Below are 26,279 nucleotides of genomic sequence, written 5' to 3'. Positions count from 1 at the left end.
TAAGGGACTGTTTGAAAAATGATTCGATCAGCGTCTGGGTACATACAAAGAGAAGAAAAAACGGTTAACATGCAACCCCTAATGGGAGCTCATAAATTGAGATGTACTTCAGGGGTCTCTAACTCTAGGCTGTCATCTCTGAGAAGCGAGGGGAAAATCCCTTGGCTTCTCGTTCGGTGGATTTATGGACGATTCACGGCATGAATCCTCGCGAGAAGCGATCGCGCAAACGCAAAAGCACGCGACACATGCGCATCGAAAGATGTGGCTAGGAAAAGGGACGTCGTAACATTCAATTCAAATTGTTCCCAAGATCGGATCACAGCACGAATATGCAAATGTTGGAGAGCTTCGGCGCTCCGAAGCTCCAGAAAAGTTGACCACCTAGAGAAACTAAATTGAAAATCTTCCTCTACAAAATAATAAAAAATGAAAAAAATGTCCAACCTGTCACCAACCTATCATCAAACAACTTTACGACAGATCCACTCAATTTAACGACTGGTTGAGTGCTTGTTAACACCTCCCCCTACTTTTTATTCGATTCAAACATCAGTAAACACCGGGAGAAATTGTGTGATCTATGCTTGCTTGCTTGCTCACTGGCTGATTCATGATCAATTCAACGAAGCATGAAGTGTTGAGGAAAAAACAAACTCGGAAGCCTCTCTATGGGGGGGGGGAACTCTATGAGGTTTGCTTTTTTCCGGTCTGTTGGCTGACAGCGGAACACTACCTGTTGATGATGATGATGACGATGTTTAAGAGGTTCAAGCTTAAGTTGGGCAGGGGAACTTGTTGCGTTTTTACCGCGACACCCTACAAAAATAGTGTAAACATCTATTAGAGAGGTGTTGAATTACGATGCGGTTTGGATGCGGTTCGTTGGAAATCAACTAGCTAGGGGGAGACTTGATTGAGTCAATAACGCGGTTAAACGAGGATGTGACTAATTTGTTTTGATTGCAAGGAATTTTGTGTCATTCAAACGGGCGGTATAGCACACGTCTTGAGAGTGACAAATCCCTCCCTGGTTGTGATGTTTTCTACTTAAACAAAGATTGCGACCCACACAGGATTCAGGGAAAGACTTCGAAATCACCTTGAGCCGAGCTGCTATTTTTGTTTCCCACCAACCAAGCCAGAGAGACTTGCGACTTGAGAGACTCGAGAGGTGGTCAACCCGTCTCAAGAACATCTCGTGCCCGGCACCAAATCTAATCAAATGACAAACGTGTAGGACATGTGTGGCCTTAGGAGACTATTGACAGGTCTCTGCCCGGGTCTTGGAGACGGAAAATGCTTCAACCCACGGAACTGTCTGCAACAACTGTTCGATGGCCAATCGAGCAAAACTTTCAGCGCAACTTAACAGCTTGTCTGGCGTGGTGCTTTGCTGTTTCGAGATAAGAGCTGGTAGGGAAGTTTCAGAATATTGTACAAGCGTTGCAGAAATAAACAACTTAAAATTTTGAATAATTTTTGTAATTTTTTCACGGTCGCCATATTAAAGAAAAAAATCTTTACGACATTCCGACGAAAAAAAATTGAACTGTTTCAAGCTTCTCGAGTAGGGTTAGACCTTCAACTGGAAGTTTGAGAAGGAAGTCGCCTAGTTTGGTTTGTGATTTTTATGAATTTTACGATAAGTAGCTAATTAAATTGTGAACATACAAAAGCCTCTTTTCTGTTGAGATCTATTTTTTGAGCCAAGAACAAGCAATATCGTATTTGATTGGAAAGCCGTTGAAATTGAGATTGAAATTTAGAATAATTTATAAAATGTTTATAACGGTCGCCAAATGAAGAAACTTATTTCCGACATTAGAGGAACAGTTTAATTCACAATCTTTTTCTGACTGTGATTTGATTTTCGTTTTGATTAACGATATCTACCGGATTGTGTAAGCTTACAAAAATTCAACAAGCCTAGTTCCTATTTGAAAACTTAAAGGACAACTGTTGCCAAATTTTGGTAGCTAATTAACATTTTTGCAATCAATAAATTGCCTAGGGGCAGCAAGAGATTTTTAATTATATTTTTTATCCTCTTAAAATCTTTGAATTAATAATCTCCGCAGGCTACCGAAAGGAATAATGATTAATGACCCGATCCAATCAAACGACCTTTAGACAAAGGGGGGAAGCATTGAGGCAAGGTTGAATTGATTTCTCACACTATCTCATTGGTTGTCGAAATTTGAGACCCTGAAGGGATTAATCCACACCAAAAAAAAAACCTCCGTCAGCTGACGACGAAAAAAGTCTCCCTCAAAATCCTTAAGCCTCATAAATTCCTCTGGATTATGTAACCGGAGCGCTTCTCAAGGTAAAAGTTGGGAGGCATAAAAGGAATTCGAGAAGATAAAAAACCTTCCGTCAGGTGCCTTACCCGTTTTGACCCAAAAAAAAAACGAAGAAGATCATGTCACGATGAAAGTGATACTCGTAAATTTTTGGCTTACCGATCTCCGAAGGAATTTCTCGAGGAACCCATGCTAGAAGTCGTGGGGATGCGAAAGGATGGGAAAAAATTTTAATCGAGGGAAAAGTGATCGTCCCTTGAATCGAAACGGGTTGCTCACCTGTCGTCCGTCTAAGTTTTTGGGACCGAAAGCAGCGGCTAAGCGAAAGGATCAAACCTGATCGGAGACCGCGTCGTCTTAAGATAATCGAACTCGCACACCTAAAGTAGAAAAAAAAGCAAACAAGAAATCGATCCATTAAGGATTGATTCGGGTTGCTTCTTTTTGGTTGTCCTCGAATTTAATGCCGCGAGAACTTTTTCCAGCCAAGCGTTCAAATGAAGTCGTTTGGGGAACAAAACGATTCCAGAAATAAGGATCTTTATGATAATGGTTTTCGGTTTCGGTTATTTTCCTTCAACTTTCTGTTGAATCGACGATACGGTTCAGTCAATTTCCTAATTTCCCCCTTTCATTTCAATCTTTTGGCTTTGCTCCGGTGGCTTGTGGCAACTTGCCAACATGTTAATGGGGTCGTTCGGTTTTTAATTAAACGACAATAAGCTTCACGATTTTGTTGGCTTCAGTTGCTGGAGCTTCAATCTTTTCAAAGGGTTTTGACTCATTATTCAAATTGATCCGCGCTCCTCCAATTGTTGGTCGTTGACTGGAAGATTGACCATAATTAAACAATTACTTAATTATGCACATACAAGCGGAATTGGTTTGGCAAACACAATTCCCGGGAAACAGCTCAATCGACCCGGGAAACGTGACTTTTCTTTCGATACGCTTCTTAGTATGTTTTTGTGTGATTTGATCGTTAAGTTTTTTGATGAAAAACGCATTCAATGCAATTTCTCCTTTCGTTGTTTTGGTTTGAAATACTAAATTCTCAAAGTTTTATTGGGTTTTGATTCCAGATCCTATTTCATGATTATCTGATTGGTAAACCTTATAAAAAATCATCCCTTCGTCAATCCTAGCGTGACAGATTATTTTATACAGCTCGACTCCCAGGCTCGCTAAACAATTCCGTTTTCTACTTACTTACTTACTTAATGATCCCGCGCCGATCCTCCGGTGCATAGGGCCGTGGTAAAAGACCTCCACTGTTGACGATCCGGAGCCAGCGACTTCACCTGGTCCCAGTCAAGATTCTCGTCGACAGTTCGGATTTCAGCGGCTAGGCTTCGCCGCCACGAGTTTCTGGGCCTGCCTCTTCTTCGATGACCTTCTGTTCTCTACGTTTCTACGTTTTCCGTTTTCTACGCATTAATAAAAATGTTCCCTACACAATTTGTTCTTGTTTGTTTGTTTGTTTGTTTGTTTTGGCAAATAAAGTCAAAATCCGGGGAACCAAGCCGGGCAGGACTGTTTTCAAATTTTGTATTAAATATCCGGGCAAACGCGGATAAATCTGGCAGGCAATCTGGCAACTTTAAACATCGGTACCTGAATATTTCGTAAAACCTATCTGCAGCCAAATGTGAACTTTGGAATCCCGTGTTTAAGTTAGTATGCGACTTTTGATTGCTTGGGCTATTTCTGTTTAACAGTACACACAGTCGCCAATTGGAAAACTTATTTCTTTAAAAAAAATAATTTAGAATTTTATCAGAAATTGTTTTTGATTTGAAATGTGAATCTTTTAACATGGCGACCGTGAAAAAAGTTATCAGATCAACGATTTGAGGCTTACAGTTTCTCCCCAATGTTTCCTGAATCAATTTTGAGTGCCAACATAGATTTTTTTCTAAAATTGTGCTTTTTACATTTTGGAACGGCGACCGTGAAAAAAGTCATCGAATAACAGATTTATTTTGAAATTTAGTTAAAACGATTATCAAACAAGTTTCCGAGATCGTATTCTCTTTTCCAACCCATGAATGCTTAGATTTTATTATTTTAAGTAGCTCAACCACGCATACAAGCATTCTTTTCTGATCTGTGAAAAACAACCTATCTCAGTATCACAATGTTGATATACTATTTTGTGAAATTTTCTTAGTTAAGATCCATTTAACCCCAATACGGTCTTGAGTGTCAATTTGACATTATTGGAAGTTGGCAGCTTTTAACTTTACTCGGGTGCATCCAAATAATAACACTTCTCGATGAATTCTTGAAATCTTTTTTTTTGCAACATTACTTTTTTATGAATGCCCTCTGAAAGCTCTGGAAATACACTCCCTAAAAAGTCCTTGAGTGTAAATTTGACACTCTTTGCATTAAATCTCTACATATCTCTTGTTTTTCAATCGACTTTTACAAAATTTATGGTTTTGCAAACCTCGTAATGTATCTCAAATATGTTTCTCAGACATCATTCACATCGCAGCGCATTCACGATGTCGCAACGCTCATTTAATTACATCACAAGAATTAGTATGAATTTTTTTTTTTCTGGGGAATATGATTTCTTTGTGGAAAACTTGATTAAATATTCTCAAAATCCAGTGCAAAGTTTGATTTAAGTGCAAGAAAGTTTGAGAAATTGCAAATTGACAAAAAGTTCGAATAACAGTAACTTTTTAAATTCGTCGAAAATTCTGATTTTCGTATTTTGAAAATCTTAAAATGCAAAATTGGGCAAATTACGTCAACTTTCCAATTCTCTTTTCAAAATTTTTCTGGTGTGACTAAAACCATTTTGACGGTTCTTTGATTGAAAAATGCGGTTTAAACACCAATTTTTTACATTTTTTGAGGACATGTTCTTAATAAATTTCAAAAAATATATACACGAAACAAAAAATTGTGATGGTTTCTGTGATGTTATTTTATTTAAATTTGTTGAAAAGTCATAAAAATTGGGTCTGTTAATATTATTTTATTGAAAAACATCAGTATACTTTACCAACCTCTCCATATATTGCCAATTTTAAGATGGTCATCCCAAATTTATGTTAACATAAATAATTATGGTTTTGAAAATACGAACACAATTTAACCTATTCGTTGCCAAGATTGGGTGACGCAAAATACGTCTGCATTAAAAAAAGAGTCAAAATACAAATTTGAAGATAATTTTTTTACATAAAATCTTCTCGGAATATATCCATATTCTCCTGTTTTCTAGCAGAAATTTGGAGCCAAAATGATTCCTCCTGTTGATGATCCTTAGCGTCAATGCTGATAAGTCTTTGGTTCTCCAATTATATCTCCATATCGTATCATGAAAGGATTTTTGGAATCCTAAAATGCGATGTAAAATGTGCTGATGAGTTTTGATGAATTTTTTTTTTCCATGTGTAATTTATTAAATTATGTTAAGTTATTCCTAGGTTTTGATAAAATTTACAAAATGCCCGGATTTTGACAGGTTTCTTTTAAGAATCCGTAAAACCGTGAAAAACCATCGGGTGTCTAAATCTGAACTTGATATTTCAATCCGCGGTAGAATGTTGAATTTAAGCTCAAGAGCTGCTCAGTTTAGATTGTTCAAAGTTACTCAAATTCACATTTGAGTATGATTATGCTATAACAAAGTTGCCAGATTGCCCGGTTTTATCCGGATTTGCTCGGATATTTAATATAAATTTTGAGAAAAGTCAGGTCCGTGCATCTTGCCCAGATTTTGTTGAAAAAAGCCTGGATTCTGCCCGAATTTATACACTTCATATGCCAAATCAAACAAAATGGGTTGTAATTTTTTTATTCATAAGTCCAAAACAAAATTTTTGAGACATTTTCATAAAAAATAATCATGAAAGGATTTTTGGAAGCTTCTAATACGATTTAAAATCTGCTGAGAGATTTTAATGAAAAAATTTTTGTTCAAAGTTTTTTTCCTTGAATTTTGTCGAGAAATTCCTGGGTTTGAACAAAATTTACTCGGATATGGCCCGGATTTTTTATGACAATATTGAAATCAAATGACCGGATTTTGCCAGTGTTTTTTTTTGTTTTTAATTTAAAATCAAGAGCTGTTCAGTTTAGATTGTTCAAAGTAACTCAATTTCGCATTTGAGTATGATTGTGCTAAATAAAGCTGCCAGATTTCCCAGTTTTGTCCGGATATTATATTCAAAATTTGAGAAAAGTCAGGTCTGGTCCGATTGCCGGGGTTTTGTTAAAAAAAAACCCGGATTCTGGCAGAATTTATTCACTTTATATGCCAAATCAAACATAAAGAAAACAAAATGGGTCGTAAATATTATTCTTTCTGCGTCCAAAACTTAACTTTTTGAGTCATTTATCAAAAAATTAAGAACAGTTTTTTGGAAGCCTCAAAAACGATTTAAAATCTGCTGATGAATTTTGATGAAAAAAATTCTGTTCCAAGTTTTTTTCCTTGAATTTTGTTGATCAATTCCTGGGTTTTTACAAAATTTACTTGGATATTCCCCGGATTTTTTATGAAACCGCGAAACTATGAAAAGCCATCGAATGTCTAATTCCTAACTTGATATTTCAATCCGCGTTAAAATGTTGAATTTTCACTCAAGCTGCTCAGTTTTGATTGTTCAAAGTTACTAAATTTTGCATTTGAGTATTATTATGCTATAATAAAGTTTCCAGATTGCCCGATTTTATCCGGGTTTTAAACTTTTTGAGCTATTTAAAAAAAATCAAGACCATTTTTTTGGAAGCCTCAAATACGATGTAAAATCTGCTGATAAGTTTTGATTAACAAATTTGTTAAAAGTTAAGTCTTTAAAGTTGTTTAAAGTTTTTTTTTAATTTTGTTGAAAAATTCCTGGGTTTTAAGAAAATTTACTCGGATCTTCCTAGGAATTTTGATGATATTCCTCGGATTTTTGATGTTAAAAAAAGACCGAATTCTGCCCGAATTTATACACTTTATGCGCCAAATCAAACGATAAGAAAACAATATGGGTTTAAAAAAATAAAAAATATATCATGAAAGGTGTTTTGGAAGCCTCAAAACAATGTAAAATCTGCTGATAAGTTTTGATGAAAAAGGTTTTTTTCTTGAATTTTGTTGATCGATCCCTGGGGTTTTGAAAAAATTTACCTGGATATTGACCGGAATGTTGTAACAATTTATGCTGAAATTGTGTACGTATTTTCAAAACCATAATTTTTCATGCCAACATTTTATTTTATGAATATAAAAATAAAAATCTAAAATAAAATGTTGACATCAAAAATTAAGGTTTTGAAAAAAGGTAGGACACAATTGAAAAAAAAAACTATGGAATCTGTGAGTTTTCCCAAAATTCTATGTATTGTGAAGCAGATTCTGTGATGAACTCAAATTCTGTGAAATTAATGATTTTTTTTTTTGTTATTTCGGCAATCTTGGCGTCAATGCTGATAAAATTTTAGTTTTCCAATTTCACGTTTGTTTCATCGGATATTTAGTTCTTAACTTAATATTTCAATCCGCGGTAGAATGTTGAATTTTAACTGAAGAGCTTCTCAGTTTGGATTGTTCAGTTTAAACAAAATTTACTCGGATATGACGCGGATTTTTGATACAAAAAAAAACCCAGTTTTTTTTTCTTGAATTTTGTTGAGTAATTCTGGGGTGTTGCTTAAATTTACCCGGATATTGCCCGGATTTTCAGTAGGATTTTGACAAGTTTTTGATGAAAGTACCAGGATTTGTCCGGCTCGGGTACGCGTTGGAAAAAATCTGGTCACCTTTTGCTTGAAGAAGAAAAAACTTACCTACACTTAACTTTTCCGGTTCGACTGTATTCAAAATTTACTCTTGGGCTCGAATCGGAAGACATCGGCTTACCAGCTGAGCTTTATCACAAACCCTCTTTTAATAATTTTTTTTTTTTTGTTTCGATTATAGTCGTTTTACCATCTTTATGGCATTCGCGACTTTATCAACGTTACAGTTGGCGGATCGTTATTGAAAAACTTATCCGGTACAACTGTGTTCGATGTTTGCTCTTGGGCTCGAACTCGTGGACGTCGGCTCAGGAGACAACAGACTTGCCAACTGAGCTATATCACAAGCCCCTCTTTTAATAATGATTTTCACGGTCGCCAAATAAAGATGTCTTCGATCTGAATGTGGACTTTAATTATGTCTCTTGTCAAAAATTAGACGAAGTTTTTTTTTGAAATCTGAAATGTGATTTCATATATGGCGACCGTGAAAAAAAAAGATGAAAAACTTCATCTCAACAGTTCAAGTATGATTATCGAATGCGTTACTCAAAGCAAGTAAAAATTTTTGTTTTTAATTTTTTTTTGTTTGTTTGGCGACCGTGAAAGAAAACCATCAGATAACTGATTCCCAACCAATCCAACTTGTAACAATCAAATTTATAAGGCAGTTTACGTCTGACTCAACCTGCTTATGTACTTTCTGTTGTTTTAAGTCATTCAACCCCTAACTGGATAATCTTTTCAAAGCATTAGTTCTCCCAAAGTGGAAGAATTGATGCAAAAGAACAGCATAATTTATGGTTTGGTTACCGTTTCTTCTGTTCAAGATTTTCTCTCTGTTCCTTCCTTTTTTGCCCGACTAGATTTAGGAAGACTACCATCACCAAAAAAAACGAGCACATCAAGATTAATGATGGTCCCGCACTTTTGCGGCCGGTCATTGCGTCTAATTGATCATTATTGGAATGTTGTGCGCGTTCGAGCGTTCCACCGGATTAGGCTTAAACGTCGACCGTCGACCAGTAATGTTCATTCACAGCCAATTTTTCCATTGAATCTAATTAATCATGCTTTCGGGCATTCGGCGGACGCGGAGAAATGGTTCTCTCCGTTCAGGTTCAGAACCGGTTCCTTCGAGAAATTCCAGCTAATCAAAGCGTCTTTCTCCGCTGCGATCGGTCTTTCGGGGAATCCAATCGACTTTGACGACGACCGTATGGAAGAATAAATCAATAAAAGCTTACACCACCCTTAATTGCCACGTCAATTTTCAACTGATTCAACTTTTGGTTCGCTCGCCTAGACTTTCAATAAATCCCCGGGTGAAGTATGGCTCGGAGCAAGAACTGTGAGCCAACCAACACGGGTCAACGTTCCTTTTTCGGCGTCGGGAGCTAATGAGATTTTTTTTCGGAGCCCCCACGTCCTCTAGCTAGACATGTTTTCCGCTGACTCAGCAACGGTAACGAACCGGAGGATTTAGAGAGGATCTGTTTTTTTTTCAGTCTGTTTCTCAAAAAAAAAAAAATACTTTCTGTTCCAACTGATCTGGATTGCTTCCGATGAACGTGACCTACCGTTTTTTTCCTCTCGTTTCACTCAAACTTCAAACAGAGAGACGTTTTTTTTCACGACTTCCAACCGAGAGATTAGTTAGTTAGGAGCAGCACGAATTTTGGAGGAGGTTTTGAGAAACGAGTTTAGGACTTCTTTTTTTGGGGTTTGAAACAAGTTTCGGTTCGGGGTCCAATGGATATGTCAATCAGAAGTGGACCCCGTTGTAAATCATACGGAACAGCTCGCGACGGGTTGTTGGAATTAGTCGTTTTTTTCCTTAGATTTTTTTTTTTAAATTCATATCATCGAAAAATGTGGTCACCCGATTCTGGTTGTTAGAAGCTTGCTACTGCTACATTTGGGACACGATGAAAGATTGATTTTCCAGTTTTGTGGGGCAACCCGATTAGGATTCCCGGTTCCCGGTGAGAATCGATTGAGTTCTCATCAACTTTGGGACTATTTATTTTTCAGAATTGTCGCAGATCAGGAGGGTTTTGGAGTTGGACATCAGGAAATGTTGACTAATTGGACCTGGGAGCAAGGTTGTCAAAATCACGATTTTTTTTCATAAAAATTTTGGATTTTTAACTTTGTTTTTGAAAAACATTATAGGAATTGTGAAGCCCTTAAAAGCAAAGCTAAATGTCAAAACAGCCGTAGGATAACCGAGTGACTTTCATTTTATTACAAATTTAGTTCAGTTGTCACTAGTTGAACTATTTTGGTTTCGGTTGTTTGACATATAGCTAAAGCTAGTCAACGAAAAAAATCGAAACGGTAGCACAGTTTTGACTGACAACTGACAAGCCGATCGACTGATGAAATCGTTGATGTCGAAGGGGAATCTGGTTTGCAGTGTTATTCGTTTTGAAATTTGTAGTTTAAAATCAGTAATTGGATGTTTTTTAACGGTCGCCATACCAAAAATCAACTGCAAAAGAAAAAAGTATCTTTTTTGGCAGGAATGTTTGCATTCGCAAAAGATTAAGGGAACGTTGAAATAAAGTTGGAAGTTTCAAATCTTTCATCCGAAAACTTTTTTTCACGGTCGCCATAGAAAAATAACTTTTCGAAATTAAAAATTAACATTAGCATATTTTCCATCAACTCAATACAAAATCTGTTCGAAGAAGTTTTTCATTTGGCGACCGTAAAAAATAATCAATAAAAGCATTTTTTGCTTAGAAAATTCGGGATAAAAAATGTTCAAAAAATCAGGAAAAAAATTGCTGAGTTTTTTTCTTCTTCTTCTTATCGCACATCTGTTGATGGCCACCTTGAATCAGCAATATTTCCATCAAACCAACACCCAATCAGTCGCTCGGCTACCATAAGCATCTTTTGCGGAGTGACTTCTTTCATCCGTAAAGATGGAAGCTTGTCCTCTGAGCTCCTACAGCTAAGTAGAACCGGTTCCATTGTCCAGGCAGCAATCAATCACATCAATCCCGGGCACAGTTCATTTACACCTGGCAAAAATCTCATCGTTCATGTTCCAAAGGGCTTCCCAACCAGAAGTAAGCAACTTCCCATAGGGCTCGCCTGATCGTCATCACCATAGAAGCTAGTAGATCAATTAAAAAAAATGGCAACTTGCTCTTAGGGCACTTTCAATTTCCGAAGAGACCTGCGTTGGTATGAAATCCACGTTTTTAAGGTTAGGTTCGGTTTAGGTCTTTGGCCCGGCAAGCCGACGGCTTTTTTCGCAACCGGAGCAATCTGAGAGATGTTTTGTTTTTAATCTGTAACTGCGCGGTAACAACCATGAACTTGTTTTCAAAGTCAACAACGTCAACAACAAACAAACGCAAGGGCGAGTTTTTTTCCCATTTTGGGAAAATTATGAAGCCTATTGAATAATAGTTGTTGGCAGAAAGGAAAAAAATCAAGAAAGAAAGAAAGGTGGAAATTCCGAACAGCAGCAATTAAGTAAGAGTGAGCACGTGGATTTACTTTTTTTTCTTGCTGATGCTGCTTGCTGTCAATGTTTTGATGCGTAGCTCTGAAGCTGCTGATTTCAGCGTTGAAGTTCAGCGCTGATAGGCGATCGATGAACTCGGCTTGAACTGAAAGCCTCGTCGGTAGCAATTATTCGACTACGAAGCTGATGTTTGATAAAGGTGTAATCTAGTTTAGAGTCAAACCTGAGCGAGGGGAAAAAATTGCGCTGTGCTGTATTAGGCTTACTTCAACAACCGGTAACTAACTTGTCGTTTGAAGACGAAACGTTGAAGAAGCTTGGAACGTCGTCGTCGTCGCTTAATTAAAACAATTAAACCAAATTGCAGCAGCTCAGCTCAACGGTTCAGCTCGAGGAGAGTCTGATGGAAGGCGATAGTCACAACATAACTAACAGAAGTTGAGAGGTTGTTAAAGAGCTGCTTGAAGAGCCTTTTGCAGCTAGCGGTGAACTTCGCCAAAGTGTATTAGCATAACGATTAGCTGAGCGAGATGCCCCATTGTGAGTTAGCGGTCCGGTTTGGTTCATCTAGAATTGGCCACAGGCCACCGGAGAAAAGTCTTTCTCCTTCGCTCTAAGCCGTTCTGATGAATAAACTAACAGTTTTTTTTGCGTTCTGGAGGTATCTTCTTTGTCTGAAAATTGAGGAATACTAGGGAGAATTGGAAAGTAAAAAAAAAAACACCTAATATTAAACTTCATCTTACATCATGTGTGTGCAACAACACTTATTCGATTTTTATTTTGATACAATTTAATAAAGTTATCATTTAATGATAACAAAATGTTGATGACATAGTTTCTCACATCGTGAGATAGTTTTTAAAAGTATTTGTTTCCAACAGAAAATTAGAAAAAAATCGAGCAATAGATGAACAAATTTAACATTTTTCAATACCTTTAAACACTTTTCCCAGTATGACGGATTGGCTTTATGATATCATCTAAAAACATTAAATTGCTTTTTTTTTATCCTAAACCAATACTGATGGTGTAGAAATACATTTCAAACAATCACCAATTTTGCTTAAACAATATTTTAATAATTCAATTTCCAGTGTTGGATTAAATGCATCAAAAAGCAAATCAAAGGGTCACCTTTTAAATCTCGTTTCCATATGCTGGAATATGATTGTTTTGAATCACACGTTTGTTTTTTTTTAAATTTCATCCAATATTTATTGATTTTTATGATAATAGCTTTTTTATTTGTAGTTTTTTTTACCCCTAAATGTATGCAGCGCCCTTAACATTTTTGACAGAAAGCGTTTAAAAATTGTTTCGAACAAAACCAAAATAAATTACTACACATTTCCAATGATTTCATTCGATTTTTTATTGAAAACAAAGTTTGTTTCAACGTACCCTTTTTTTCAAAGCGGGGTGAAAATTGCATGTTTTTGTAAATTTAAAAATAACTTGTGAAACCAATAATTTTTCTGACTACGTCAATTTGATTGTGGATATAAAAAGGATCATACGAATTATTGAAGTGCTCAAACTGTTTTATAATAAAAATTTTGATTTTAATTTCTTTTCTCAACCTTCGATTCTGAAAAATTTTTTTTGGATGGTCGCATGAATTCTTTTTTAAGATTTGCAGTTTAATTTATTTTGAGAATGATTTTATTCCTTGTTTTCAAATTGATTTTGTATTTTAATTGGGATTGCTGGTTTCTATTTGTATTTTTGTACCAAAGAATAATTTCTTAAGAATTTACGAACAAAATTTACTAAGATTTTTTTACCCTTATTACAGTTTTATTTCTTAAAATCATGTCTCATTCATCTGAAATTGATTAAAACATCTACAGAACTGAAGTATTCAAGCAATTAAAAAAATTGTCCCATCAATTATAAATCTTTTGCTATACAAGCGATATGATTATCTTAGAAATGAAGTTTTTAGAAGCCAATGCAGTTGAAAAATGGTGCATGATGCCCCAGTTGACGGTAATTTATTTTTTGGTAAAAAAAATATGTTTATGGAAAATCTATTAAATGAAAAGTCTTATGGTGAACGAATTTTTTTTTTGATCGATTAAAGAGCTCATTCCTGTTGATGGTTCAATCAATAAAAGAAGAATGAGCCATGATGTTAAGAAATTACTTCCACTGAAATTAACATTAGAAAATCTTGTATAATTTTGTTTATTCATTCTCAAGAGATTATTTTATGGCACAAAAATGCACATAAACAAAATCAATCCAAACAAAATAAATAATCCAAGAAACAAAGACAAGAAATCAGACTACAAATAAATAAAAAAAAATCTTTAAAAAAAATTCTCACAATCATCCAAAGAAATGATGAGAATGAGTTCTTATGAGAATCGTTCAGAAAGTCGATCCGAATAAAAATTTAAATGTAGTACAATAAGAAATTGAACACTTCAATAATTCTTATGATCCTTTAAGATCCATGAAAAGTCCACAGTAGGTTAAGATAAACAGCTTTTAAAATGGGCTTTTAACATCCATTATTGTTTGGCGACCGTGAAAAAATGAATGATTGAACTTCAGTTCAAAACATAATTACCAACTAAAAAAATTTTTTTTTTAATCTCAAAAATGTCATTTCAGTTGATACTTTTATATGCAGGGATTGATGAATCATTTTATTAAAACATTCTTTTTCTGAAGAGGTTTTCAAGATTCTCAAAACATGTTCCCTTATAGAAGAAAAGTTGTTCAACCATCACGAATTTGATTAGAAAATTTGAAAAAAAAAAATAAAAAAAACTACCTGTTGAAATCCCCAAATTGTTTTACTGAAAATTTTTCTATCAGGTTTGCCGCTTAATTGGCTCAAATCTTCCGTTTGAAGTGTTCTTGAGTAGAATCAACACATTCCAAAAGTTTCTATACAATATTTTTGAGTAAGGACTATTAGCATGAAATAGCAATGAAGCTCATCTGGAGTTTTTTTGCCTTAAAACAGTCATGGAATCGGAAATGAGGAAAATTTACTGTTTTTGTTTTTATTTGAAATTTTCAGCTTGATTTCGGTGATATCATTATTGATAAAAAAAATCAAATAATAATAATCTAGACTAAAGGTTGCCAGATTTTATTCCACACGTTTATGGGCCGACCAAATCCGGCCGATTTTGTCTTAAAATCTGTAAAAATTCAGAGAATTTGATTTCAAAATTCGTATTCCAAAATCCGGGCAAATTTGTTTAAAACCCATGAATTACTAACAGAAGTTGAGAGGTTGTAAAAGAGATGCCTGAAGAGCCTTTTGCAGCTAGCGGTGAACTTCGTCAAAGTGTATTGATATATTATTTGAACAATTTTCCATCAGGTTCGTCGCTTATTTTGTTCAAGTCTTTCGTTTGAAGTGTTCTTAAGTAGTACCTTCAACATATTTCAAAAATTTCTCTGATATTAGTTCAACCGAGTATGTTTGAGCAACGACTTCAAGCGTGAAAATAGCAATGATGCTCATCTTTTGTTTTTCATCAAAACAGTCATACAATCGGAATTGAGTGAAATTCGATATTTTTGTAAGTTTTTATTTTAAATTATCATATTTCATCTAATATCATCATTGGTAGATAAATACTCAAAAAGTAATAGTCAAGAGTAAGATTACAGGGCAAAGCCGGGCGATTTTATCTGAAAATATGCCACAATTCAAGGAGTTTCATTTTAAAATTTTCTTTCTAAAATTCGTGCAAAAGTTGGGCAATTTTTTTTAAAACCCAGAAATTATTCACTCTTAATCGAGAAAAAACAAAAATTTGATCTTTGAAACAAATCAGCAGATTCGAATTTTAAAAATTGTTTACGGATTCAAATTAAAGTACCACAATCACGCGATTTTATTTTATGTTTACTTTTGCAATAAATGTAAACAAATCCGAAAAAAAAATCCGTTTTTTCCCAAATTATTTGATTTAATATTCGGGCAAGTGAAAATGAGGAAAATTTACTTTTTTGTAAGCCTTCATTCGAAATTTTCAACAGGATTTCGGTAATTTTATCATTCGAAATAAAATAAAAACTCAAACGATTATAATCCAGAATAAGGTTGCCAGAACTTTTCCACACCTTTTGGACCGGGTAAATCTGGGATATTTTATTTGAAAAAAAAAATGCCAAAATACGGAGATTTTGATATCAAAATTATCATTCCAAAATCATGGCAATATACGGGCAAATTTGGTTAAAACCCAGAAATTATTCAATCCATATTGAAAAATTTTTTTAATTAAATCAGCAGATTTCAAACTTATTTTCCAATTTTTTATTAAAAAATATTGTTATTAAAAATTGACAAAAAAAATCGCAAAGGTGGACGCAAATTCCACTTTTGAAAATGATCTGAATAAATTCGGGCATTATTTCCTTAATTTTTTCATTTAATATCCGTGAAAGTTCAGGTTGAACCGGACAATCTGGCAAGCTTTATCTAGAATCTTAAATTTTCAGATTGAACAAGTAAAAAGTTTTTAATAAAAAAAAAATTTTATCGATAAAAAACTTTCAAAGAATGAAGAGTTTTTTACATATATTCTCTTTTCTTTTAAAATACGGGAAATTTTATTTAAAAATTTTCATTCCAAAATCCGGGCTGTTTCCGAATAAATTTGGTCAAACCCCAGAAATTATTTAGAACAATTATTTTACCGAAATAAATCAGCAAATTTTAATTCGCTTAAAATTTTAAATTATTGTTTTGTTAAAATTGACTTAAAAAAATTTTCGCACAAATTCGAGAATCATAATAATTCAATTTGATTTTTGGGTTACTTTTGCCAATAATGAGAATGAATCCGAAAAAAATCCGGGCATTTTTTCCCAAATTTTTTAACTTATCTTAAAATGTTTAAGTCACCAGTGTTGTAATCTTTTCGTTTTTAGATTGATTTTTATCGGTGATTTTTTAATCAAATTTCCGGACAAAACCAGGTTAAATCGTACAATCTGACAAGCTTTATCTAGAATCTCGGATCCAGAAAAAAAATCCGGGCATTATTCCAAAAATTTTATATTAAATGTCCAGACAAGACCAGGTTAAACCAAACAATCTGGCAAGCTTTATCTAGAATCTTAAATTTTTAAATTGAACTAGTAAAAGCCTTTTTTTATATAAAATTTATATAAAAAAAGATTGAATCATAAACAATTTTTAAGGGATGAAGATATACTTTCTGTTTAGGATTGCATAAAAATGTAGATGAATGCTTTTCGAAGCATTTTTTGCAAAAATGTGTCAAATAAAAACTAAAAAAAAGAAAGGAATCAAACATTTCTCACCTCGTTACGACATGAATTTTTCAACTTAATTTGTAATTCAAAATAAAAGAAAAAATAAACGAAAAAACCATATAAAAAGATAAATCAGAATTACAATTTTCGTCAAAATTACTAAATGAAAAATACAATCAAGCAGTAGTTTAAATCAATATGTTTGTGATATTTTTTCAAGCTACTCTGAATGATACAATTGATGTGCTCAGTAGAAAAAAATTTTGAAAGTACGTTTCATCTACAATATTTGAAAAAACTTTCTTTTCATCCCTGCGTAGATGAAAATTTCGCATTGAAAGTTCTCCAACAGTCATGTATTTTAACTGATTTCAAACAAACACAGATTTTAATTATCTACAAAGAAAAAATCAGAGTTTCAATGCCAATAGTGCTTAAATATAAAAGCTAAATTAATAAGTTTGACTTGAAAATGATGATTTCAAATATAATTCATTATTTTTAAGGAATTTATCATCAATGAATTTTTTATAATTGAGGCCATGTTGTTTAACATCTTTCGTTATTTTGAATTGTTTAAACATCGCATTAAAGCTTTTGTGATGTTAAAATTGTTTCACGAATTGTGGATTTTCTTCTGTATTCAATAAAAAAGGGAAAAAAGTACTGGCTAAATCTTCTTTCTTTGTTTGACTTTCGACTTATGATCAGAGTCTCAGAGTCAACTTTAACACGTTCTTGTTGTTCAAAGTTCCATTTTTTTCAAAATCCGATAATTTCCAACCGAATTTAGTTTCAAAAATTTTCCGAAACATCTCCAACGAGTGGGTGTAAAACTGATCCTGCCTCGAAGAACCCCTAGACCTGGCAAAGCTAAATGTCGATTGGCGCCGGCAATCTTGACGGATTGATGCCTCGCATTCTTGGTTCATTTCAAAGATCAAGCAGGAGGAAAGGAAATCAAAAGGACAAAAGTCCGATCAAAAAGGCACCTGCCTCACCAGGCCAGAAGCACGCCTAATTGATTGGTTTCCTTTCCTTTGTCGATTTTTTTTAGCTGAAACAAAATTGATGCAACCCCGATGATCATCATCTAATAATAGCTCCGGAGGGATGAGTCCCACTGAACAAAACTGTTTCTCTAACTTGATCCCGGTGCAACATTATGGCATTCTTATGATCGATTACGATCGGTCTAAGTTGGAAACGAGAAAAGTGTGAGATAGTTTTTCACCCTTGTCCGTCCAAGGATTGAAAGACCAACAAAAAAATCGGCATATCTCTATTCTATTTCGCTTTCGTCAATTTTTGGTTTTCGGAAAAAAAAGGTCAGGTACCGCATCAAGTTCCAAGTGCCAATCACAAATCGAGACATTTGAGAAGAAACTTTTGTTGTGGTTGTTTTGTCGATGCCTATCTCGAAGAACAAAAAATGTTTTCGTGAGTCACATTTCTGACTTTTGAAATGTCTTTTCGTTTCCGAAGACAAATCGATCAAAATATTATTATTTTAATCACAATTTTGGGTGCAAATCGGATTCGTCACTTGACGCGTACAACCAAGTCTTTCGTTTCAAGATCAACCAAGTTAACAACCGAGTAACACCTGTTCTGCCGTCTTGTGATGATGGCGACGATGATTGTTCTACATTTAACGATCTGGGAAAATTTCACCCCTCCTCATCCGGAATTTTCTTCGCGCCTCAGTGACTTTTCCCAAGACGCCACCCGTGAAAGATGACAATCCCTCACAGAGAGGGAGCTCCTTGAAGACGTTTCGTGGCGTTCTTCCCACGCCGGTCATGCCCCGATGCCCATCTTTAAGAAACCCGAACGAAACGCAACTTCTTTCACACCCGGTTGACCCCAAGGGAACTCCTCGGATCGGTAAGTTTCCCGAAGACGGAAGCTCACACGTTGTTCACGGGACTGTATCTATCCGATGAGAGGAGTTCCCCTTGCCCTTTCTTCCAGGTTCATAGTCCAGGAAGATCTCTTGATAAAAATTCAAGAAGGTAATCGATACTTACATCATCCTCATCGACGTAGCTATAGACATCTAGATTATCGATCCGGACCGTCCCCTGGAAGGGGTAGCACAGCGTTCCCTGCTGGATGGCCGTGTTGGACCAAACGGTGGCGGTCTGCTCCCGGGAACCCCGGGCACCCAGGCCAGTGACGGCCAGGGCAAATTCCTGTGGTATCAGGACACAGGTTTCCATTGCTTAAACTTGATCACTGGTAATACTCTCTCAAAAATTTTCTTCTGTTTTATCAATTCACACAAACAAAACAAACACAGTTTAGCACACTGATAAGACAGGTTGTTTTTCACGGATTTCTTCCACTGACTTCAACAAATCGACATCGACAAGTTTTGGGCCCGCATTGCCTTTTCGGAGGATGATCTAGGATCAGAACCATAAACTCTGCTTCTTGACGAACAAACTTCAACGATCCAGATCACGGCAGTTTCGTTGCTATTGCACAAACGATCACTAAACAAGTACCGACGGTCGCCGGGTTGATCAGGTTCTAAAGTGGAGGCCGCAGTTCTTCTTAAAACCGAATCAAAGATCACTTAAGAGTCCCATAAGAGTCACCCAACGGAAGCGAAACAATAACAACAACAACCGAGAAACTACGCGGAAGGAAGCGCAACGTTTCCAAAGCGAACACAAAAAAAAATCCCGAAGACTTGGGAAAAGGGTGAGAGCCCTGTTAGAAAGCCAACCCGCTGGCTCGACGTTTGTACAAACACTGTTCGCAGGAGATCACCGCGATCTAACCGTGACCTTCTTGGGAGCAGCCTCAACCATATCCCGTGTATGGTGCTGGCTGATCGATACAGTTTCTGTTTATTATTTTCCTCCGATCGTCTCGTTGTTCTCTCTCTTTTGGATCGCGGCAGGTACACTTCAATACAAAGGAGAGCGACCGAGCGCGAGAAAGAGCATAAAAGCTTTAGGCTTTAGGCGCGATCAGGCAGGAACCTGTCTGACGAAGAACTGTATCATAACATTGGACAACAACTTCCACGCTGCCGCCACCACCGCGAGAGAGAACGATCCCTAAACCTCCTAAACCTGTTGCGCTCACACATGGTAAGGTGCTTCTTGAATCGGCTCATTCCACACCATTCCCATCGCATTCGCTGCCTACCAACACTCATATCCCCACGATCAACGACGATCGTTATGGTCCATACACTCTTCACACAGTAAGGTACCGTCTTCTTTCACCTTCGGTGGCAGTTGTTGTCTTCAACGAACATTACCAATTCCGCTTTGGTAGCATCTTCTGTCTCCGCCTTGGATTTTTGGTTTCCGAACCGCGCCGACAATTTCGTCGATTTTCTCTCTCCCAGCTTAGACCCTTAGCTTTTAAGGAGGTAGACTTTGTTGATCGATTCTCACCCATCCGTTAAACATCCAAAACTGAGAGAGAGCTTTCGCTCTCTCAGTTGCCGACAAAAAAAACCAACCCAGTTGTTTTGCTACCTTCCTATGTCGTAATACCGCACGATCTCGTTCGACCGAAGCTTGTCGTTCGTTGGGCATCGGCGCATAAAGCCCAATGAATCAATACATGCTCGCTCGCCACACACAAGCCCTCTCGCTCGCTCTGACTTCTTTTTCGCACTCGATCGCACGACGATCGAATCGTCTCTGGCTGTGATTGGCTCAAATCACTGCGCTGCTGTTCGCCTACCCTCCTCGATTCGGGGAGGGATCATCGATTCCGTTTTGTGCCGATCGTTCGCACAAATCCAGTTTATTGAACACTCGTTCCCGATCACCGCTCATGGTGATCGTTTCCCCTTTCTCAAGACCCCTCTTCCAACAACCAGACCCGCAAAACGCGTTTCTAATCTAAATAACGCCAATCGCCGCGGCAATCTCATTAAACCGGGACCCAAACCCATGGGGACCCCACCTCGTGATTCGTTAGGCACAATCAAAGGGAGAGAGAGACCCCACCGAAGAAATACGAAGACGATGTAAACGAAGCAAAAAAAAAAAACAAAACAACAGCAACGAGATAACAAAGCGAAGCGAAAGCGTGCTTGCTTGCACCCAGCATCAACAACAACAACAACAACTCTCAGCTACTGTGCTCGGTGACGGCTTCTTGGCTTACGCCTTCTTGCGAAACGATCGATTGTTGTTGCTCTTATTGTTGTTGGTAGGCAGCGGAAATTGGATCGGGATGCTGCAATTTTGTGCAACCTTCCAACGACGAAGGCTTAGGATCTGTAGGTAACGTACCAAAATGATTAAATTGAATGACTGAGACGGGTTCTGAATCTGTGTTTCTCTGCGCTGGCAGATGGGAGCACAAATAAGACAATTCCGCATTTGCGCGTTGCCGTCGATGCATCGTCCATCGCGCATCAATGGGGGTAGCGTAAAACAGTGCTACCTACTAAAAGTTGAAGATGAGCGCGAGTCGCGTGTGTTTGGTGAAGCTCATTCATACATTTGAACATCCGGTTGGAGTAAATTCGCATGCATTAGCTCCGTTTTTTTTCTTGTTAAGCTTTGAATGATGATTATAAATTTCGGAATGTAAAATTCGAATTGATATGGATAAAATAATACCAGTCAATTTGATTGCCATTAAAATAAAACTACATAATACTATATTTTTTTTAATTCTTATCTTTATCTGATTATAACTGTGTATTTGTGTTTAACTAACAATTATAACTGTACATTTCAAAGCCATGTACCTTATAAAACAGTTATATAGAATTATTTAGAAAAAAAAAAACACCCAACCGCAACACACTTTCGTTGACGAATGGTTTAAAGTTTATCATATTTTCAATTTATTTATTTTTTCTGTTATACATAAAAAAATATTATTGGTACACAAGTTTTAACAGAGTTTGTAACCCGTTGAATAATATCTTGCTTATTTTTCTGTTATATAAAACTTCAATAATTCAATTTTTCAAAATGTGTTCAAAGCGTCGTAGGTGAATTGGCTGAACAAATGCGTTATATCTAATGTCAGGCCCGTGCGAAGGACCCGTCCAAGGGTTGGTGGGAGGTGTTAGAAATACAAATTACGCTATAAATAATAACAAAACCAGAAATGCAAAATAAATAAGGAAATTGATTACACAATACGATTAAAACAAATCATAATGAAAGGTTCAAATCCATGTTATTTTAGATAAGTTAGAAATAAATTATTTAAAATGATGATCCTTATCCTGAACTATAAATTTTTGGTCAATATTCTCGAAAGACCAAAAACCAAATGCTTATGCTTATGTTGATGCTTATGACACATACACAGCCAGATCTTGTCAGCATCCCGGTGAGTAGTAAAAGTACATTTACTACTCATCTTAACTCGGCCGGGCCTACTGTGCAGTATTGGTCAGAGAGACAACTGAAACCAAGTGTTGGAAAGGTTCACGTTGGAAGCACATTTGCTAAACTTTCCTGTGATTCTTGATGGTGACCCTAGTCAGTTCGTCCTACTTTGAATGGAAATGAGGCTTTTCTGCACAGAAATCCAAAACATTGCGATATAAATTGAATCAACTGGTACTTCGTAAATGTATCACATCTTGTACTGAGCGTTTATTTTGTCAAACCAAATGTTTCGGATTTTTTGTGCACCATCATCTCTGGTCATTGAACCATCATCTCTAGTCATTCATTGAGCGACTAGCGCCAAGAACAGAGAAAAATTAGTACTACCACATAGTCTTTTGAAATGAACTCTTTCAAAAGATTTTGCTCAATAAATATGTGAGTTTCAACATCGAGACTATAATTAAAAGTTGGTGATTGTAGCCATACATCCATGACTTAGACAGAATCTGGCACATGATTTAGCACATGCACAAACTGTCAGGTTCCAAGGAGCACCATTAATTGAAGAAACTCCTGATTTTTCGACGATTTCTGTCTTATACATATCTCACTTCCCTTCCAACATGAACAACATAAAACCTGATAATGTTTCCGACATTGTACTTCTTTAGTTGAAAGTAAGATGCAATAAAAAAAAACTCCCCTTCGTTCTCCACAAAATGCGGGATCAACTCACGTCGCCTAAGAAATCAATTATTAGAATTTCCTAATTTCTTAGGCACTTGAGAATTCCAAGGTACAAATTTCCGGATTTCTACATCAGTTCATATCATGGAACGAACTCACCAATTGTAGAAGTAGGAAGTCTGTTTCCACTTGTAACGGGTCATTCAACGATGTCAACAGCAATCTGCACTTGTACCGACCGATAATCTTGGAATACATGGGAACCAGTGTTTCACTTCCGTTTACACAAGTTTGAACCAGTTTCCACTTCTGATACGACCTTGTGAACCTTGGTAGCTGCAACATGTGAAAAACAAGCCTAGTCCCCTAAATTAACCGGCCCTATGCTTTTCCGTGTGTGCTTCTTTTTCCGTTCTGTTAGGTATGTATACGCTGTATTAAGTATTCCAAATTTCCATTTCAAAATCACATTCATCCACTTTACAATGAAAGTAGTCCCCCACCATTCAAACGCAAAACACGTGGAGACAAAACCAAAAAAAGCAATTTTCATTTTCCCATAGTTTCCCATCATTTGGCTTCGTTCACAATTGAAGAACACACTCCTTGTTCAATTATTTTCTGATCGTTAACTTCCCAAAATCTCCCAGATCGACACTTATTTTCTAACATTCAACTAGGTGTGAACCATTAACCTTCAGCAGACCGAAACAAACTAGCATCTAGCTGGAGAAACTAGAGCTATCGAAGAATAATCACAAAACTGAACCACCTCGGCCGAATCTATGCAAAATCAAAAGCACTATAAAACGAAATATACTCGTTTTTGACCGCATCCTTCAACATCATCTTGTGTTGATCACTCCCGGCTATCCTAATGGTAATGTTTTCCTCAAATCCCGTCTATATTTTCACTTGAAAACAATAAATGTAATAACATTTTACGACCGCTGAGCGTGCGTTGCATTTGGGTCAACGCCTACTTCTTGGACAGTTAAAAAACGTGATTTTTCGATTAATAACACGCGTTATTTTTCAATCGAAGAAATTCTGTAAAATTAACCAACAAAATTAATGGATATTCGAAATCGTGTTTTTTACCAAATCTTCCGATTCGTGAAATTCCAGCTGTTCATTGAACGTTTTCTCAGTGAGAACCTTCCAATCAGGTTCGATTCAAGTGAAACATATCCAGGCCAAATGTTTAACAGTCATGTTGCTGCGGTAGTTGCTGCTTTTAATATGGTGAGCTCGTTCCTTATTAACTTCATCCCGATTATCAGGATAACCATTACACGCATCAACAATTGTTCATAGAATGAATTCGTGAAAATTCAAATATTTACGGGAAAAGATAGACATATTGAAAAAAAAATGAATTTAACTGGTCGGGAGCATAGTACATGGAAAATAACAGGTAGGCCATTGCGCTTAACCTCACTCGAAAGCTCCGTGTATGTACACAGCATGCTTGCATACCAACAAAAATAGTTATGAAAATTTGGCAGTTTTATATAGAAAATTATTAAAATTATTAATTTCTCCATCGATAGCCATTTGATTCTCTTGAAAAGGGCTTCAGATTGTTTCTTCGGGCTCACCGGAAACTATATTTTGCATTGGATTTTCGGATCTGAACTATAAATAATGAGCACTCAAAAGTAATTTTCATCGTCGTCCCTCTTTTTTGAGAGCAAGCAATGTAATATATTCTTCTGTCTATGTTAAACATTTGATAAATGATCTAAAATACATCATATTTCTCTGATAAAAAAGTCAATTTGTTTGAATATTTATCCAAATCACACAAGAAAAAAGCAACACAAGGCGAAAATATCACCAAATTTTAGTTTTAAATCGACAAAAAGCCCATTGCATATTACTTTTTGCGGTGTTGAAAAGCCAAATATTGTTTGTTGCATTAAAACGCATCAGTGCATATTTTTCTCATAATTTTAATGCTTGTCAATTTTAAGAAAAAGATAATTTTCTGATAAATTTCATACATTTGCCAGATTTTTCCATAACTATTTTTCGGGACCTCTTACCAATACGTTGAAAGACAGCGGAATAGCCTACTTTGTATATTTCAAAGTACTATGGGTCGGGAGAAGATTTTTTATTGCGTACATGGTTTAGCCTGCTGTGATTTTTCTATGTTAATTTTGCGATGCATGGTTGACGAAGAGTTTGAGTAGATGATAAAAACTGTCCAATTTTGTATAAAGTTAATAATAAATTTGATTTTGCCTTCAATTGTATAATTGATTCCATACTCATGATTATTTTAATGATTGAGGATTTTGTTCATAAATAAAAACTGATTCACTATGTATTTTATAGTATAAACGGAACAATTTCTTAATTCTTACTTCATTACTATTTGTTTCTATGAAAGGATTTTACGCGTTGTTTTCTATATTTTCATATTTTGAAAAATTCATGTTTGTAACTTTTCTGGAAATAATTATAACTGTAATGCGTATTTATCAATAATTTTCAACTTCCATGTTAAATTACGATGATAATTCCGTTTGTAAAGGGCAATTGTTAAAAATATCAAAAAAATACTCTAACTTGATGCATGCAGTCAAACATTATAAAAAAAATATTTTCATTGAGGTAATTATGATCGAATTATGTCATATCTTTGAATAAGCAAACCCTTGTGTCATGACTAACTTTAAATTATGTTGATCTTTTTTTCATAAATTGATGCTACAAACGTGCTTGGAAAGAAAGTAAAGCATTTTAAAGCAGCTTATGCATAGGACATTTGTTTGTCAAACATTTATCATCATTGCGGATTGTTGGTTCGAAATGTTTTCAAACATTTTTTAAAAGTAAATTAGTGATTCGATTCAGTTTTGTGCCAAGTTTGTTTGGCCTCGTCTAGCAGTGGGGTTGCGCAGAAGACGGTTAATAATTATCATTTAGTCCGATTTTTTTTTTTTAATGTTTTTGTCATTTTGGTCATTTTGGTCATTTTTGTCATTTTTGTCATTTTTGTCATTTTTGTCATTTTTGTCATTTTTGTCATTTTTGTCATTTTTGTCATTTTTGTCATTTTTGTCATTTTTGTCATTTTTGTCATTTTTGTCATTTTTGTCATTTTTGTCATTTTTGTCATTTTTGTCATTTTTGTCATTTTTGTCATTTTTGTCATTTTTGTCATTTTTGTCATTTTTGTCATTTTTGTCATTTTTGTCATTTTTGTCATTTTTGTCATTTTTGTCATTTTTGTCATTTTTGTCATTTTTGTCATTTTTGTCATTTTTGTCATTTTTGTCATTTTTGTCATTTTTGTCATTTTTGTCATTTTTGTCATTTTTGTCATTTTTGTCATTTTTGTCATTTTTGTCATTTTTGTCATTTTTGTCATTTTTGTCATTTTTGTCATTTTTGTCATTTTTGTCATTTTTGTCATTTTTGTCATTTTTGTCATTTTTGTCATTTTTGTCA

The 26,279-nt window shown here is 35.5% G+C and overlaps 1 protein-coding gene across 2 annotated transcripts in view; it reads right to left on the bottom strand.

Annotated features, from left to right (window-relative positions):
- The window catches only part of LOC129743724 (zinc finger protein 177-like), a 603,802-nt gene extending 584,232 nt beyond the window's left edge, over positions 1–19,570 (bottom strand). The window contains exon 1 of one of the 2 annotated variants that reach the window (XM_055735846.1): positions 18,828–19,570. In XM_055735846.1, coding sequence (XP_055591821.1) covers positions 18,828–19,019 — 192 coding nt within the window. In that variant the 5' untranslated portion in view covers positions 19,020–19,570. The remainder of the gene's footprint in view (positions 1–18,827) is intronic. The other variant, XM_055735844.1, reaches the window with a different exon arrangement.
- Between the last annotated feature and the right edge of the window lie 6,709 nt (positions 19,571–26,279).

The sequence above is a fragment of the Uranotaenia lowii genome, chromosome 2 (genome assembly GCF_029784155.1).
Source record: "Uranotaenia lowii strain MFRU-FL chromosome 2, ASM2978415v1, whole genome shotgun sequence".
In the NCBI taxonomy this organism is placed as follows: domain Eukaryota; kingdom Metazoa; phylum Arthropoda; class Insecta; order Diptera; family Culicidae; genus Uranotaenia; species Uranotaenia lowii.
The sequence above is the reverse complement of the archived record's forward strand: the minus strand, read 5'-3'. Positions and strand labels throughout refer to the sequence as shown.